This window comes from Bipolaris zeicola (assembly GCF_000523435.1).
Source record: "Bipolaris zeicola 26-R-13 unplaced genomic scaffold scaffold_94, whole genome shotgun sequence".
Lineage (NCBI taxonomy): Eukaryota > Fungi > Ascomycota > Dothideomycetes > Pleosporales > Pleosporaceae > Bipolaris > Bipolaris zeicola.
The window spans coordinates 59,780-74,782 of NW_006912143.1; the positions used below are offsets into that span (position 1 = coordinate 59,780).

The following is a 15,003-nucleotide window of genomic DNA, read 5'->3' on the forward strand; positions in this document are numbered from 1 at the left end:
TGGTGTTACCATACTGACGCAGGCGGAGATAAGGACCATTTTCGGACGGGGACCATTGCATCCAATCCGCCTCTGGAAGTGCAGATGAAACATGCGTCAATTGGTTGACATGAATGGTTCTCCCGAACCTCGCTTAACCGTTGGCATCGGGGCGCTGACCGGTCGAAGCCACAAGGCTGAGGGGTAGACAGGTAAATCGCCTTTTGCCTTCTTATGCGACACAAGGTACAGCTGACCAGTTGTGTGTTTTTGAGCCTGGGGGTTTACCGGAAGGCCAAAGGTCCTCCCAATGTGCATATGTACGAGCAGCGCGCCACACATCTGGAGGACTCAAGTGATGATCTTGGATGCAGCCTGATGAGAAGTTCATCATGACATGGTCGCGTATGTGTAGGCGACTTCGTTGTGACGGCTCACCAGTGCTATATAATCTTTTGGCGCTATTTCTTTGCTATAGCCTAGTTGCAGACATTTGTATAAGAGCAGAAACGACATAGTCGAGGTGAACGTTTAGATCTATAACAATATTCTTGTTTACTATGCTTTAATTTTTATTTATGAAAGCTAACTATTTAACTCAGTATCACTTATATAGAAACCTCTTAGAATCTTAGTACTAGACACCATAATTGTACACTAATATTCTATTGTAGAACTATGCTAAACAGCGTTTAACCCGTTATACCTAGCCAGGCTATATTTATTGAGGGTTTTGGCATTTTACAAGTTTCTGACCCCAAATTGAACACTGATCACTGTTATTGATGATTCTTATTGCTATAAAGTATGTAAATCCATTTTACCTTTGACATGTTCCACTCGACATAACGGCACCACATTGACCATTACATGGCTTTCCTAAATCACCCCCGAGACTGCAGTTTTTAAGGATTGTTGTAACGCTATCGGGGCATTGGGTATAAAATGGCTGGTTCCTCTTCTGGAGATTAGAGAAGCTAACTTCTTTTGCTGCCGAGTCAATAAGTGGAACAGCGCCTGTAACGGTCGCGGTTGATACTCGAGATTGCCACTCCGATCTATGATACGAGGCATTACCACCGAGACATAGCCGAGGATCTTGATTCCACACCGCGATTAGGTTTGATGTTGATCTTTCCTGGCCCATCACGGAGAGACAAACGTCAGCAGTAGAATAACATTAGTCAGAAAGAAGACTACAGAGGTGCCTGTTACAAGTGCTTGCTAACAGGAATCATCTGTATTACTACCAAAATACTACCAAAGTTTGATTAGATCTATCCCGCCGTCTCTTCTTATATCTACTACTAGTAGTGTAGTACGTAGTAGTAGTTATATAAGTTTAAAATCTAATTACTATTAGTATTACGTATAGTTATGATAAATTATTCTCAATTTTATAAGTAACTATAGTATGATATACTTGGTAAAAATATATATAGCTTATAACTATCGCTTTTTTATTATATATATTATTATTAGCTTAGCGTTAGTATAGGTCCAATAGGTTACACCTCATCGTATGAGGAATTCCTACCCTCCTGTATATACTAAAGAATCAACGAACAAGAGAACAAGTGACAAATGCCGGGTGGTCGAGAAGACTGATTATGTGTGAACACATCTCCTGCAGAGCGGCTGGTTGCGATGAGTTCGCAGTATGTAAAACCCCACTCATGCAGCCTGGCGCTGTATCTGTTTGCCGACTGGGCAACGACGCCCCTTCATGCACATTATTTTGCCCTTTGCCCTTGAAATAAAAATTGCCTGATCCCAAATACCGGATGTCTGCGGATGACATGGAATATACGACATTGACCGGATGCACAATGCATGCGGTATGCAAGCCACTCGTGTGACGTTTGTGACACTCAGGCTCATACCCGTAATTCGGTTGCAACATCAACAACAACTTGCTCGACAACGGGAACGGGAAGGTCGGAATTGCCTAGGGCTTATTGGAAACAGATACGTTGTTTATGATACGAGCCATGTACGTGGTCAACAGCTGTCCACCAGGCGCAGGCAGTGAAATTCATGCAACGATTGCACTCTCTCTGCTGCAGTCGGAGAAGTATACAGAAAAAGGCCAGACCATTTTCTCCAGTCTTGACCTTTTCGATAACCACAATCAGCATTCTAGTTCTCCGATCCAAGATACCGTCAGTTCGTAATCGCGCTCTTGAACCGTAATGCTTTTGCGGATGTTGACTTACTGCACACACTCACAAACGCCTAACATTAATTCTACAGATTACAAAACACTCTATCTATGATTGATTTGAAGCAGCAAGTATGTGAATGCCATGGAATACATGACACCCAGGATATCGGTCGGTGGCGCACAGCCCATGTCTGAGACACAGGAGGATTCTCCCCACCAACCCCGCAGTCTCTCCCGTTGCCTTCGGGAGGACCATCTTCACCGGATGGAAGATCCTTCAGCCACGGCAGCTGGAAGATACGAAATAACAACGTTTGCATACGAGGTGATTTCATGGATGGATTCTGGGCCCATGCTCCGGGCCACTTGACGGACATACTAGAGTGAGCCACCTGGTATTTTTGGATGAGCTTCGTGATTGATGAACCTTCAATTGTTGCGCGTCCTTCGTCAGCAACCGGTGGGGGGTGTTCGAGACTTTTGCGAAGGTTCGCGTGTAATATTCGGGCGAGCCTTGTGTTGTTGGCCCTGTAGAGCTACCAACGACTTAACCTGCGAATCAAATCTAGAACATTTTTAGCATGTGAAAACAGGATGAGTTGAGCGAATTTCCGCGCCAGTGATATGTTCCTCCCTGGTAACAAGATATTGAAAAGAGACACGATAGAGTCATGTGTGGGGACGGGTATCTTCAATTCGGTAGTCATGCGCTACTCGCACTGTCTCTGATATACAAGTGTTAGGACCGTGATTACCCATTTTCTAGGTTTCCTGTAATATGCGGTCTTCAGACATCGAATGCGCGGCGCGTTCAAGCCTTGACGCCGAGCTGGTGTGGTGTGGTTTTGGATGCTCCTCAACGCATGATGTTTCATTTCTTGCCCTTCTTTTTCTTCTTTCCTCCTGTTCCTGCGCCTGCCTTTGCATCTGGTGCTGTGCCGCCCATCTTGACGTCGCCGCTCTCGTCAACCTGCGGTGTCGCTGCGCCCTCGCCGCCCGCTGGCATGCTCAAATCCTCTGTCGTCTCAGGTAGCGCTGCCATGTGCCTCCCTAGCCTTCCCAGGTTTCCAATTAGCCTTCCAACCTCGGCGCCCTTGTTGGTCTCATATTGCAGACATGTTCCCGACTCTGGGTCGTATGTTTTAAGCGTAAAGGTGGCCGTTACTTCTTCCGCGTCTTGCGATTGTGGTTGTGGTGATGAGTCTCGCGCCTTGTCTGCTGGCCGTGATGCCTTCTTCTCTTCATATTTTTGTCGCTTCTTGATCTTGGCGGCTGTGGGCTTGTGGACCGAGTATTTGGAGGTGATGCGTGTCTAGGAACTCGATTAGAAGGGCGTGTCGCGTGCTTTGCGCATAGCTTCTCGTACAGTTGTTGGGCGGGCTTTTAGCAGTAGCGACGACTGCTCGTACCATTCGGCACTCGTGGCAAAGTACGGCATTGTGACGGTTGCAGGTTGACTGGAGCAATTGCAAGGTGGAGGACGGATAGGTCAGCTTCGGTATGCGGGCAACTTTTGGCGGGGTTGCGCTCGGGCGAACGTCGGTCTGGACTCGCAGCCTCCAACTCATGAAGGGCACAGACGACTATTGACTGTGGCAGAACAGGGCGCACCGAGGCAACTATGACATGACTGTTCAAAAAGCTTAACATTAGCTTGTACCAGCACATATCCAGGCAGCCGCGATTGTCAACATCGAGCCTCATCGAATCTTCTATACAACGCTTGGGTTACGATTTCCATGGCTTTAGCACGATGAACATCTCTACAATTTTCTTTGCTACAGACATCCTTGATTTCACGCTGAAGAGACTGATATCTCAACCACGCTAGCAACAAAAGAAACATTTCTTATCATTAGCCATCCTTAACCTGTTTTCTACCACGATAGATGTCTTGGAAATCTTGTTCACCGTTCGGCAATTCCTTACTCATTTCCAACACCATCTTTGGCACTCGGACTACTCCTCCCAGGTCTTGGCATTATGGCGGAAAGCATTACCAAAGAAATTGACAATCTGAATCTTGGAGATGACCAGACTCGAGACAAAACGCCCACTCCACGAGCTGAACTGGAAGCTACCATCCAAGGTCTGGTAGAACGCGGAAAGCGCCTGCACGATGAAGTGGAGACATATGTGGCGGCAGTTCTTGAGAAACAAAAAGTCGGCAAAGTTCACAATCCAGTAGAGTACGTTATATTTGGTCGCGTCTGATACGCTTTGCAGTCATAGATCAACTCCTGTCATCCACCATTCATACTACCGTCCCAATTCTTTGCGTACAGCTAATTTGACCAGGTATCGTAATCTGCGCAATGACATGCGTAACGAGCTAGCCTTTCTTAAAAAGCTAGTAGGCTCCGAGATAGATGAGGAGAAAGCTAGACACTATATTGTTTCGTCAAATATTCTCTACTACGAAGCACTATGGAGCGCAGCAAAGCGCTCACGTGGACTCCAGAGCTTCAGAAAGTACTTCTTCTGGCACCGTCACACCGCACCAGCAGGCAAGCACACGACAAAAGGTCTAAGCCTATCCAAGGGAAGCCAAACCAAGAACAAAACCGCTGCGCTTGTTGATATTGTTGCCGAAGAAGGCAGCGAATGGATCCGCGTCTCGACCGTTTCCGAAAAGCGGATTCTCTTTGACCTCGCCAAGCTGGGATGGGTCAATGACTTTGATTCCGACGAAGACGAGGATACACTAGACGCACGCTCAATCGGCGTTGACGACGAAGACGACGATGAAGATCAAGTCGACGTTGTCCGCAACGCCCGTCAACTCGCCCGAGCAGCTCAGGCAAACCCCATCCGCGGCCGTCCACCCAAGGTCCGCTTCGTCCTCACAAGAGTTGTCGCCGGTAAATCCGCGCCCATTGATTCTGTCATCAACAAAATCCGAGCTACAGGCGCCATTGTGCAATGCGGCGATGATATCCCCCCAGCACCTGCAATTGACGATGTTCTCCCACAGCTCCTCATCGATCGCTCCCGGGCTCTCAGCAACACTCTAAACATCGATTGCACCATCCTGCTTGCTCTCATATCAGACATCTCGCATAAACCTTGCCCGATACTAGACTGGTATCCTGGCGAAGTGCGCGCACAGATCGAAGAGGAAGCAGAGGAGCACTTACTTCCTACGCATCTTTACCCGGCTATCAAGGCGCATCCTATGGTGTGCACGCGCGAAGCAGCCGACCAGATGAATCTTATAGTGCAGACTCTAGCTACAGATACGGAGAGGCTGAGAGCGGATCTTTTGTTAGGCCAGGGAGATTGGCAAGTGCGGTCCTCGCAGGACTTGGTTGCGGAATGGGTATGTTCACTAGTAATTTCCCTTGATCCACCTTATTCTTCTAGCCCCCTCTATAACCTTTCTTTTTCTCTTTCTCAAAATTAGATTTTTAGTAGTACATTGTGTTGAAAATGCCCAAACTAACAGTGATATTTCTCAGGCAAGTCTATCCGACCACACCGTCCCCGAGGGCTTCGCCCTCCCAATAACAGTCAAATCACCCAACCTCGACTCCCTCACCGACACCCTCCCCGCCGTCGCACACATAGTAGCAGCGGAACTGGGTCCCCTCAACAAATCCATTTTCCTCTACGGATGGGCGCAGAATCTGACGACGCTGAGTGCGAATCGTGGGCGCGCTCGCCAGATTGAAAGTATTATTAATGAGCATGGGTTGCAGGATGGGGAGGCTGGGCCGCATATTTGGCTCTGTGGTGAGTCTCGTAGTTTGATTGCAAAGCATGGGCGGAGAAAGTAAAACAAAAAAAAGGGACAGAGAGAAAGAAGAGAGAATTGTGGTTGCTGAGTTCGCGGATTAGGGGCGACGCGTACGTTTCGTAAACCACGGCCTGGGCAGGGTACTGAGGAGGAGATACGGTTGTGGCAGAGTGGGTCGAGAGGGATTGTGTAGAGAGAAAGAGAAGATGATTTTGGATCGGTATCTTTGTTTTCTACAGGGAGATAGGTTGGAAGATACAAGACGAATGAAGCACTGGTATCGAGAAGAAAAAACAAGCATGGAAGACATACCCGTCTTACACGAAACAGTACACGATACATACTTTTCTACATCAAACCAATAATGGTCATCCACACTTACATGAGCAGTACCCAATAGCAGCAGAATAACATCAATTCTTCGTTGGGCTTGTATGTGTATGCAAACCACCATACGATAAGGATCACCAAGCCAGGAATTATTAAAAACTCCCTTACCTGTGTGGCCTTACCTTGATGCTGTACTTAGACTAAGGGGAAAAACATATTGCTTTCAAAATACACTTACATTAACCTACCCCAAGCAAGAAAAAGAAGGCAAAAAACGTTATAATAAAGAAAGGAAAAAAAAGGAAACGACGACATGAAGCTATTAAGACATGCGTGAAAACGGAAAAAAAGAGGAAAATATCACCTGTTTACCCTACCCGTCAAAGAAGATATTCGTTGTTCCCTTGCAAAACTAACATGCTCGAGTGTCCGACGGGATACTTCGGCTCGTGGAATGGCGTTATACCTTTCAAAAGCTGCAAACATGAAAGTGATGATTTTCCGTTGAAGAAGTCCGGGGTATGGTAGAGGTGACTCAAGATATGCAATGGTGCCTAGGAGTGATTGTTTTTTGGTGTTGCGTGCTCCTTACCCTCCTATATTGCGCTGTGCTGTAGAGTCGAAACGTCAAGAGCTGAACAGAGTCGATCTTACCCTCGTTGACGAGAAAGGCTGGGGCGAAGAAAAGGGAGGTAACCTTTTTGACAAACCATTGCGCAACAGGGCTTAGCCGTAAGTCGAGCTTAGTACCTTCGTCGTGTTCGTGGGTCGTCGTAGCTGTCACCATCGTAAGCGCGCTTCCGCGAGCCATCGTCTCGGCCTCCACCATATCCACCGTCACGGTCGCGGTATCGATCCCTGCTGCCGAGCGGTTCATTGTTAGCACCGCTGGATCCTCGGTCGTTACCCCCGCCACGTCTATCGTCGTACCGTCCACCACGATCGCCTCCGTAACCACCGCTTCCTCGGTCGCCACCGAAACCGCCGCTTCGGGGACCACGAGGACCAGCGGGTGCACCATCGGGAGGCCCATAACCGTTCGATTGGTACCCGATACCTCCTCGTCCACCGCCGTAACCCCCGCCGCCGCCTCGGCCGCCGCCACCAAAGCCTCCACTTCCACCACGGAAACCTCCTCGATCACCGCCAAAGCCTCCGCGACCTCCACCTCGTCCACCGAAACCACTGTTGAAGCCACCGCCGCGACCTCCGAATCCACCAGGACCGGCAGGGGCGCCGCCAAAGCCTCCTGCGCCACCAGATCCGCGGGCAGCTGGTCCCTTTGTATAGCCTCGACCGCCAAGGCCACCACCAAAGCGGCGTGGACGCCAGCCAGAAACCGTGCGACCGCGCTCAACATCGACCAGAACACGTCGGTCCTTGATTTTGATGCCATCTGTCTCTTTGTAGGCTGCCTTCATGTCTTTTTCACGCTCAAACACAATGAAGGCATAGCCGCGCTTGCGCTTCTTAGGTGGCGCGTCTTCTGGCTGCGTGATGTCCTCGACGATGCGGATACGCTCAATGGGACCGTAACGACCAAACTCGCGCTCGAGGTCGTCAGAGGTGACGCCGTACGACAGGCGAGACACGAAGAGTGTTTTGAAGGCGTCGCCCTGTACCTTTGGATCCTCGGAGGGTTTGTCTGTATCAGAGTCAGCGTTGTACTTATGAACAATTGATCTGCGCGTCCTGACGTACAATTCTTGACGCCTTCAGTAATAAGCTTCTCCTGTTTCTCCTTCTTTTCGAGCTTCTTGCGATCGCGTTTCTGCAGCCAGCTGTCGGTGGGCACATAGCCATCGTTGTCCTTGTATTCGCGTAGGGCGTCCATGTATTGCGCAATGCCGCCAATTTTGGGGGTGCAACGCTTCTCTGGCGCGTGGTCAGTAGGCTCAACCCATCGCAGCGGCGGCCGCGGGGCGAAGAGGTTCAACAGCATCGGCGGGAGTAAATGTGTCATTTTGGCGTGATGTCTGGATGCGCTCCAGATGGCGATGCGGAGTAGTTGGAATAATGGGGTGGAGGGTTGAAGAAGTGACGATGAGAGCAGGTGCTTCTGGTTCTTTGGGGGCTGATAGGCTTGGCAACAAGTTGCGACGCGGAGTTCGCACTAGCGCAATCCTAGGCTGCGACCGGGCACGTGAGAACAGTGCGCCGGTAGCCAGACTTTGGCCTCTGAGGTTGGCCAAGAGAAGGCACTACGAGTCTCCCAGCCGCAATTGCACGCCAACATGCCTGTCGCGGCTCTCAAGACGGTCGCAAAGTCTCAAGTATGTCCAGGCCCTGAGAATGCCTTCGTTGTGTCCTCCCACGCCGGCTGCTAACAATTGCACCTTCACAGAATGGCGTTGGGGCCTTTGTTCTGCCCTGCAAATCCTTAACCTTCCATTACTGCAACTGGTGGGGGTCGTCGCGCGGCATGAATGCCTTCATCAAGTCGTCCCTTCCGGCTTTTGCCAAGCGCAACCCTCAGATTGAAATTTCCGTCAGCCCACGGCCGGCCCACCACCCGGTCATCATCGCAAACTACATCAATGGAGCCCAGCGATCAATATGCGTCAAGAACCTGCAGAACGAGGGCGTACGGGAAAAGGCTGAGATGCTGAGGAACAGCACGGGAGAGAAGAACAGGAAACTAGACGGACGACCGGTGAAGAGTTTGAATGAGAGCGTGAGGGGTATTTGGAGTCCGTTCCACGGAAGCAAGATCAAGATATAGGAATTTTAAGGGATATAGGAGTTCGAAACAACTGGTAGCACAAGTTACGACTGTTAGTCGTAAGAGACGAAAGAGATTCGACTACACGGCCAGTGTGACCGAGCCAAATAGCACTCGGATAAAAGTGAATGCATATAAAGCATCCTAATCCAAGTACACCGAAACAAATCATATGTACGAATAGTGTATCAAATCTAAAAAAAATAAATCCAAGAACAAAAATTCACATGTCATATCCATCTTCGTCATTGATCTTCAAAAGCGTTTATTATGCTCCAACCTATGTGGTTTCTGGCAAAGATCTATTTCTCATAACTTCATCATTTTCCTTCCGGTGCGAGCTTCCGTCAGCTATAGACGAGCATCGCTCCGGGGGATTCATGCCTGGTGGCTGTTGATAATGTCAACAAACGCAGGCTTCAAGCTGGCACCGCCAACAAGGAAACCGTCAATGTCGGGCTGCTTGGCAAGCTCCTTGCAGTTCTTCTCCGAGACACTTCCGCCGTATAGGATACGGGTCTTCTCGGAAGCCTCTGCTGAGACCTCCTTCTTGAGCCACTCACGGAGAGCGGCGTGGACTTCCTGGGCTTGCTCAGTGGTAGCAACCTTGCCAGTACCAATAGCCCTGGCATTTGTTAGTTCATCCTGTTTGAGTAGCTAGTGTTCCCCCATGCCGACATACCAGATAGGCTCGTAAGCAACGACGATCTTGCTCCAGTCCTTAACCTTGTCGGCAACGGCCTTGAGCTGCTTGGTAACAACGTTGACGGTTTCACCCGCCTCACGCTGCTCCAGACTCTCACCACAGCACAGAATTACACCCAGACCACCGTCAACTGCTGCCTTTGTCTTGCTGGCGACGAAGTCATCGTTCTCCTGTAGGATCTGGCGGCGCTCAGAGTGACCCAGGATAGTCCAGGTGATACCGCTGTCTTTGAGCTGTTCGACTGAGATCTCGCCGGTGAAGGCGCCGTTGGGCTTGTCAAAGATGTTTTGTGCTGCAACCTCGATTCCCTTGCGGAGGTGTTCGCGGGTCAAGAGGAGGTAGAGAGATGGTGGTGCAATGACAACCTCTGTTTGCATGTGTCAGCTTGCTGTATTTGCAGTGGTGTGATGCAGGTTCCAGGTCCTCTGCTGAGGCTCACATGGCGATTTGCACTTACCAGTGTTCTCGTCGAGCTTGGCCTTGTTCAGGTTGTCGACGATTTCGGTGATCGACTTGATCGTACCGTTCCTTTAGGACGGTCAGCTCTTTGCCATTGTCGTGAAGGTACTCACAGCCCGGGTTGTAACGTACATCTTGAAGTTTCCACCGACGAAGAATTGGCGACCCATTTTGGCGGCTGTTTTTATACAAACTAGCTAGAAAGAATATGTGAGGGTATCAAGTATGCTCAATTGGAAGTGAGTTTAGGTGTGTTAGAGATGTGTTGTTGGGCTGAGCTACAGTAGGTATTAAAGCTTAGCGGGGGGTAACGCGCGGGGCCAGTGACGTCTTGAGAGATTCGCCGAACCCCGGCTTGCTTCTGAAAGACTGGAGATGCGGACCCCATCGTGAAATTTCTTTTTTCCAACTGGTAACCTTGGTTGTGCAAGCAAGTAATTCACCGGCTATCAACTTGAGGGCAGCACAGCGCGCCGGAAGGGTCTATTGTGCGTTTACAGCTACTTGGATTATGTGTGCAGTAACAATAATAGCGCAACTTCATGGCCTGCTTGGTGTTTGCAGACTTGAAGAGGTGCGGCTATGACAGAAACGGCCCACTGATCGTCCCGAAGTTATCCTTCAGCCAAGCCTTACACAACCAACATCTTCCGAACTCCACGTGCGACTTGTCGCTGGCTAGAACCGCCACTCCAACATCATGTCCGAGTCCGCGGAAAACGATAGAGACCCTACCGTCTATGGTCTATCAGTCACACCACTCACACAATGCGCACATTGGCACTCCCCGCTCGACATCATTGCTATTAAGCATTTCTGCTGCAAGAAATTCTACGCGTGCATCAGTTGCCACGATGCACTCGAGACGCATACGTCAGAAGTTTGGCCTCAAACGCAACGGGATGAGAGTGCCGTGCTATGCGGGCAATGCAAGCATGTCCTGACCGTAGATGAGTACCTAAAGAGCGGTAGCAACTGCACAAGATGCACGAGTAAATTCAATCCAGGCTGCAAGAACCATTGGGGGCTATACTTTCAACTTGATGGGAATACGACTTGAGCAAAAAGAAATCCATGCCTATTATTCTGGGGTATATGAGGGGATCCAGCCAAGATAAAAGAAAATCATACACACATTACCCTCGCCTGTTCCTTCATATCGCATCAAACTACATGTCCAATACCTTTCCCAACGGCGCTAAAATTCATGCCAGAAGAAACTTCTGGCTATTAGACACGTACAAGCTTGCTAGGTCTTGCACAAAATGACCTCCCATCCCACGGTCCATCTTACACTCCCCATGATAATAAGTAACAACGAGAATGCCGTCACAACACTGAGACTCGCGTACACGTACGCAGCTTTCCGCTTCAAAGTATCAATTTCAACGATCCAAGTTGATACGGTAGTCAGGCAGCCGCAGAAGCCGTCCATGATACCCTGCAGCACCTGACAGCCTACGATGCCTCCACCAACAAGCCCCGTAGTGCTGAGCGATACATGTTGCAAATCGTACGCCATGCCAATGACCGCGGTACCGAATATGTTGACGGTAAAGGTGCCAACGGGAAAAGTCGAATTGATCGGATTCAGGTACATGGAAATATAGTACCGGAGTAGACATCCGATGGGCGCGAAGACACAAGCAAAGAGGGCTTGACTACGCCATGCGTCATTTGGCGGAACAGCAGCCATGATGATCGCTCCGAGCCATACGCCCCAGCCTAAAACAACAAAAATCGGGTCGACGATGCGGCGCGTGGCGCGGAAGGGCAGTATCGGCGTGAAGCGATCTAGCCCAAGGGCTATATGCGCGCCAACGTGCAGCGCACAGTAACACGTAGCAATGGTAATGATAATGGTCGCACACAGAGCCAGGAAAGAGTACCCACCGTTCCTGGGTAAAAGATTGCCTGTCGGAGGAAGCGAGGTGTTCGCAGGGTACGGATGGCTGATGGGCGCCTTGAGATCGTTCGATAGCGATAAAAAGACGTCGCGAATAAAGCTCGAGAAGCTTGTGAACGAGCCGCAGAAGCCTGTCGCAAGGCCAATGTACATTGGGATCGTCTTCTTCACCTTTCCGTGGCGCGCTTTGTCGGCCTGTTGGAGTGCGGGTTCATCCGAGGGCTCTGGCAGGCCTTCCCCCCGATTCCCCCACTCTGCAGCAAAAAGACGACGGTCTTCTGCTAGGAAGCCCATTATCAATGTGCCGGCGACGTTGGCCCATAGTTCGGAGAAGGTCAGGGGTGTGCCGGAGTAGAAAGTGAGGGCTTGGAGGCCGACACGCGCCAGTGTTCCCCAGATGGAAAAGAATATCAAGTAAGAAACAGTGTACAGCTCTGTTGCTATCTTGGATGCTCTCCGTGCTCCTGGTGTGGGCTTCGAACGCACATAGAGACCTGCATAATCTTCTTCCTTCCCAGACACCATACTGGGCAGAGCGGTGATGCTTAGTTGCGAAGCCGACGGTGAACCGTGTATCGGACGCTCTTGCGGGACTGCAAGTCTTGCTGATGGTTGGACCTGTGGCAGCGATGGGTTTGCAGGCTCAGTGTCGGCCTTGCCGCTCTGTCCTCGCGTCCTTGGCCTGTGGAATGCTGCAGGTAAAGTGGGCGATTGGGCAGCCTCGTTGAAGACGTGCAGCCAGGAGCCTGGCACTAGGGCGTCGTCTGGGTCGTGCGACTTGTCGAGCCTGGAATCGGCGGTGCTTCGCGACGTGCGCTTGCTCGAGTTCTTGTCCTTCCACCTCGAGGTGCTGTCGGTGCGCTGGCGCTGGCGCGTATATGGGACGTTGGGCGCAGGCGAGGCGGTTGAGCCGGCAGACAGCGGTGAGGGCTCAATGTCGTCGTATGCTGAGGGTGGGATGCCCGAGTCGAGGTCGAAGTCGAGTCGCGCGGCATCGCTGGGTGACCAGGGTTGCAGTCGCGGGCCGGCGGATGGCTCTTCCAAGATGAGCGACGAGCGCAACGACGATCGTTGGTTATTGTAGTGAGACTGGCGCTTGGTGGGAACATCGTCGTAGTCGTCGGCGGCGGCTACTGCTGTATTTGCAGCATGGTCCGCCATAACAGGCGTCTCGGGTGCCTGCAGATTGGGATGTACAATGACGTGGACCCGTACCAGAAACTGGGTCCCCCTCAATTCATCTCACCTCGCGGCCTGGAAGATGAGTGGATATGATGGCTGTTTGTATACGGAAGTACTGGAGTCGGGCAGGCCACGCAGCAGACTGTCCCGTAACGCGATGGATGTCAGCTCCTGCCGCCGTGTAGCGCGTATATATCGTCAGACAGCCTTCGACCTCCGCCCCCCTTCTGAAGCAAAGAAGAAAGTATAAACACCCGTCAGGGCCATATTTGTTGTCAAGGCTTTTGCGCCATGCCCAAGTGCACGAGCACTGACTCCGATTTCTGTATTCTCCGATTGGCGCAGGGACAGGCCTGTTTCGTCCATGCGTGGGCGGCGCTGTCCGACGCCGGGTCAGCTGTTATCGCCCGCATTGGGGTAGCGCTACTCGACCTACCTATCTTATGCCCGCCGTCAATTGAACAAGCAATATTCCCTTCCCAAGCTCTGTATATATACATACATACTTGTCTCGCTGCTAGCTTGGCTGCCTCGAATCTGTGTCATCGCACCGTCCACCCAATCGCACGTGACAGTCCGACGCAGACATACTACAGACATCCACACATCATGGCAACCACCAACCTCCCCAAGAACGCACACGTGTCCACCCATCCTTGTCTTCAGGCAAAACTCTCCCAGCTACGGTCAGCAAGCACAGGTTCCCGTGATGCACAGACGCTGGTTCATGAAATCGCCCTCATGGTGGGCTATGAAGCCCTCGCCTCAGGATTGAAGTCACAGCAGGGAAGCACAGTACGTCCCCATTCCACCTTGCTTTCATGTGCACACACGCACGCTCTGAGAATTGGCATACTTTTTCCACTCAAACAATCATGCAAAAACCAACCGTGTGCCCTCAGTGCGTGTGGCACAAGCAATGGTGTAATCTGCACATGCATTAACAACATGGTTACAGGACAAGTCGCCCTTGGGATATGAGTACACAACGAGCACCACCTCACCCGCCCCCTCTGCCATATCGCTCGTGCCTATCCTCCGCTCTGGCCTCTCCATGGTCCCTGCGCTCTCATCCCTCCTCCCTACCCCAGTCCCCATCCACCACCTGGGTCTCTACCGCGAGAAGACGACCCTGCAACCAGTCGAGTACTACAACAATCTGCCCTATCACACCCCGCACACGTCTGGCGCCACCAAGCCCCAGCCCGAGCTGGCCATCATTGTCGATCCCATCATTGCGACCGGTGCGACGGCTTGTGCGGCTATTGATACGCTCAAGGACTGGGGTGTTAAGAAGATCATTGTCTGCAGTATTCTGGCTACCGAGGAGGGGCTTCAAAAGGCCTGTAGTGAGTGGGAGGAGGGCGTTGAGGTGTGGGTTGGCGCGTGCGATAAGGGTGTTGATGACAAAGGCATGATCAAGCCGGGACTAGGCGATATTGGAGACAGGCTATTCTTGACACTGGGAAAATAAGTCCATAGCAAGCCATGGGAATTCATGTGCAAAGTGTTCCATGTGTGATACTTGGTAACCTTGGTACTCATTGGACCAAGCTGTGTTTTGCTTCACGTGCCGTTTCCAAGGGTCTCGACCAAAAGCATGGTCACGGAATAGGGGTCGCCTTCTCCCTTGCGCCTCGATCCAGACGCGGCGGATTGTCTTGTCGATCGCCTTGTCCTGTGCAAGCTTCGGGCGGGCAAGAGTCTAGTAGTTGAGAATGTATGGTATGTAGCTGTGGCAGTGCTACTTCCAAGCCCTTGGCCTCAACCATCAGCCACTGATGACGCAAATGTACAACAATCTTGCTTCACCTATTTG

General features: G+C 51.0%; 8 protein-coding genes across 8 annotated transcripts; 4 read left to right on the forward strand and 4 right to left on the reverse strand.

Moving 5' to 3' along the window:
• Positions 1-3,014: 3,014 nt before the first annotated feature.
• On the reverse strand, positions 3,015-3,581 carry COCCADRAFT_26988 (uncharacterized protein; the record flags this gene model as incomplete). The annotated part of the gene is made up of 2 exons (XM_007714975.1): positions 3,015-3,455; positions 3,510-3,581. 2 exons carry the CDS (start codon positions 3,579-3,581, stop codon positions 3,015-3,017), a joined length of 513 nt encoding a protein of 170 aa, XP_007713165.1.
• A 545-nt stretch (positions 3,582-4,126) lies between these two features.
• COCCADRAFT_5790 (uncharacterized protein) lies at positions 4,127-5,919 on the forward strand (the record flags this gene model as incomplete). The annotated part of the gene is made up of 3 exons (XM_007714966.1): positions 4,127-4,332; positions 4,442-5,462; positions 5,602-5,919. The coding sequence occupies 3 exons, from the start codon at positions 4,127-4,129 to the stop codon at positions 5,917-5,919; spliced, it is 1,545 nt and encodes a 514-aa protein (XP_007713156.1).
• Positions 5,920-6,744: 825 nt separating this feature from the next.
• COCCADRAFT_98522 (uncharacterized protein) lies at positions 6,745-8,172 on the reverse strand (the record flags this gene model as incomplete). The annotated part of the gene is made up of 3 exons (XM_007714993.1): positions 6,745-7,097; positions 7,150-7,854; positions 7,911-8,172. 3 exons carry the CDS (start codon positions 8,170-8,172, stop codon positions 6,745-6,747), a joined length of 1,320 nt encoding a protein of 439 aa, XP_007713183.1.
• A 271-nt stretch (positions 8,173-8,443) lies between these two features.
• On the forward strand, positions 8,444-8,931 carry COCCADRAFT_98452 (uncharacterized protein; the record flags this gene model as incomplete). The annotated part of the gene is made up of 2 exons (XM_007714994.1): positions 8,444-8,482; positions 8,554-8,931. The coding sequence occupies 2 exons, from the start codon at positions 8,444-8,446 to the stop codon at positions 8,929-8,931; spliced, it is 417 nt and encodes a 138-aa protein (XP_007713184.1).
• A 378-nt stretch (positions 8,932-9,309) lies between these two features.
• Positions 9,310-10,266, reverse strand: COCCADRAFT_98437 (uncharacterized protein; the record flags this gene model as incomplete). Its single annotated transcript, XM_007714995.1, has 4 exons — positions 9,310-9,556; positions 9,614-10,004; positions 10,095-10,165; positions 10,229-10,266. The coding sequence occupies 4 exons, from the start codon at positions 10,264-10,266 to the stop codon at positions 9,310-9,312; spliced, it is 747 nt and encodes a 248-aa protein (XP_007713185.1).
• A 530-nt stretch (positions 10,267-10,796) lies between these two features.
• On the forward strand, positions 10,797-11,156 carry COCCADRAFT_37558 (uncharacterized protein; the record flags this gene model as incomplete). The annotated part of the gene is made up of 1 exon (XM_007714996.1): positions 10,797-11,156. The coding sequence occupies one exon, from the start codon at positions 10,797-10,799 to the stop codon at positions 11,154-11,156; it is 360 nt and encodes a 119-aa protein (XP_007713186.1).
• A 189-nt stretch (positions 11,157-11,345) lies between these two features.
• On the reverse strand, positions 11,346-13,163 carry COCCADRAFT_37559 (uncharacterized protein; the record flags this gene model as incomplete). The annotated part of the gene is made up of 1 exon (XM_007714997.1): positions 11,346-13,163. One exon carries the CDS (start codon positions 13,161-13,163, stop codon positions 11,346-11,348), a length of 1,818 nt encoding a protein of 605 aa, XP_007713187.1.
• A 630-nt stretch (positions 13,164-13,793) lies between these two features.
• COCCADRAFT_37560 (uncharacterized protein) lies at positions 13,794-14,658 on the forward strand (the record flags this gene model as incomplete). Its single annotated transcript, XM_007714998.1, has 2 exons — positions 13,794-13,979; positions 14,143-14,658. 2 exons carry the CDS (start codon positions 13,794-13,796, stop codon positions 14,656-14,658), a joined length of 702 nt encoding a protein of 233 aa, XP_007713188.1.
• Between the last annotated feature and the right edge of the window lie 345 nt (positions 14,659-15,003).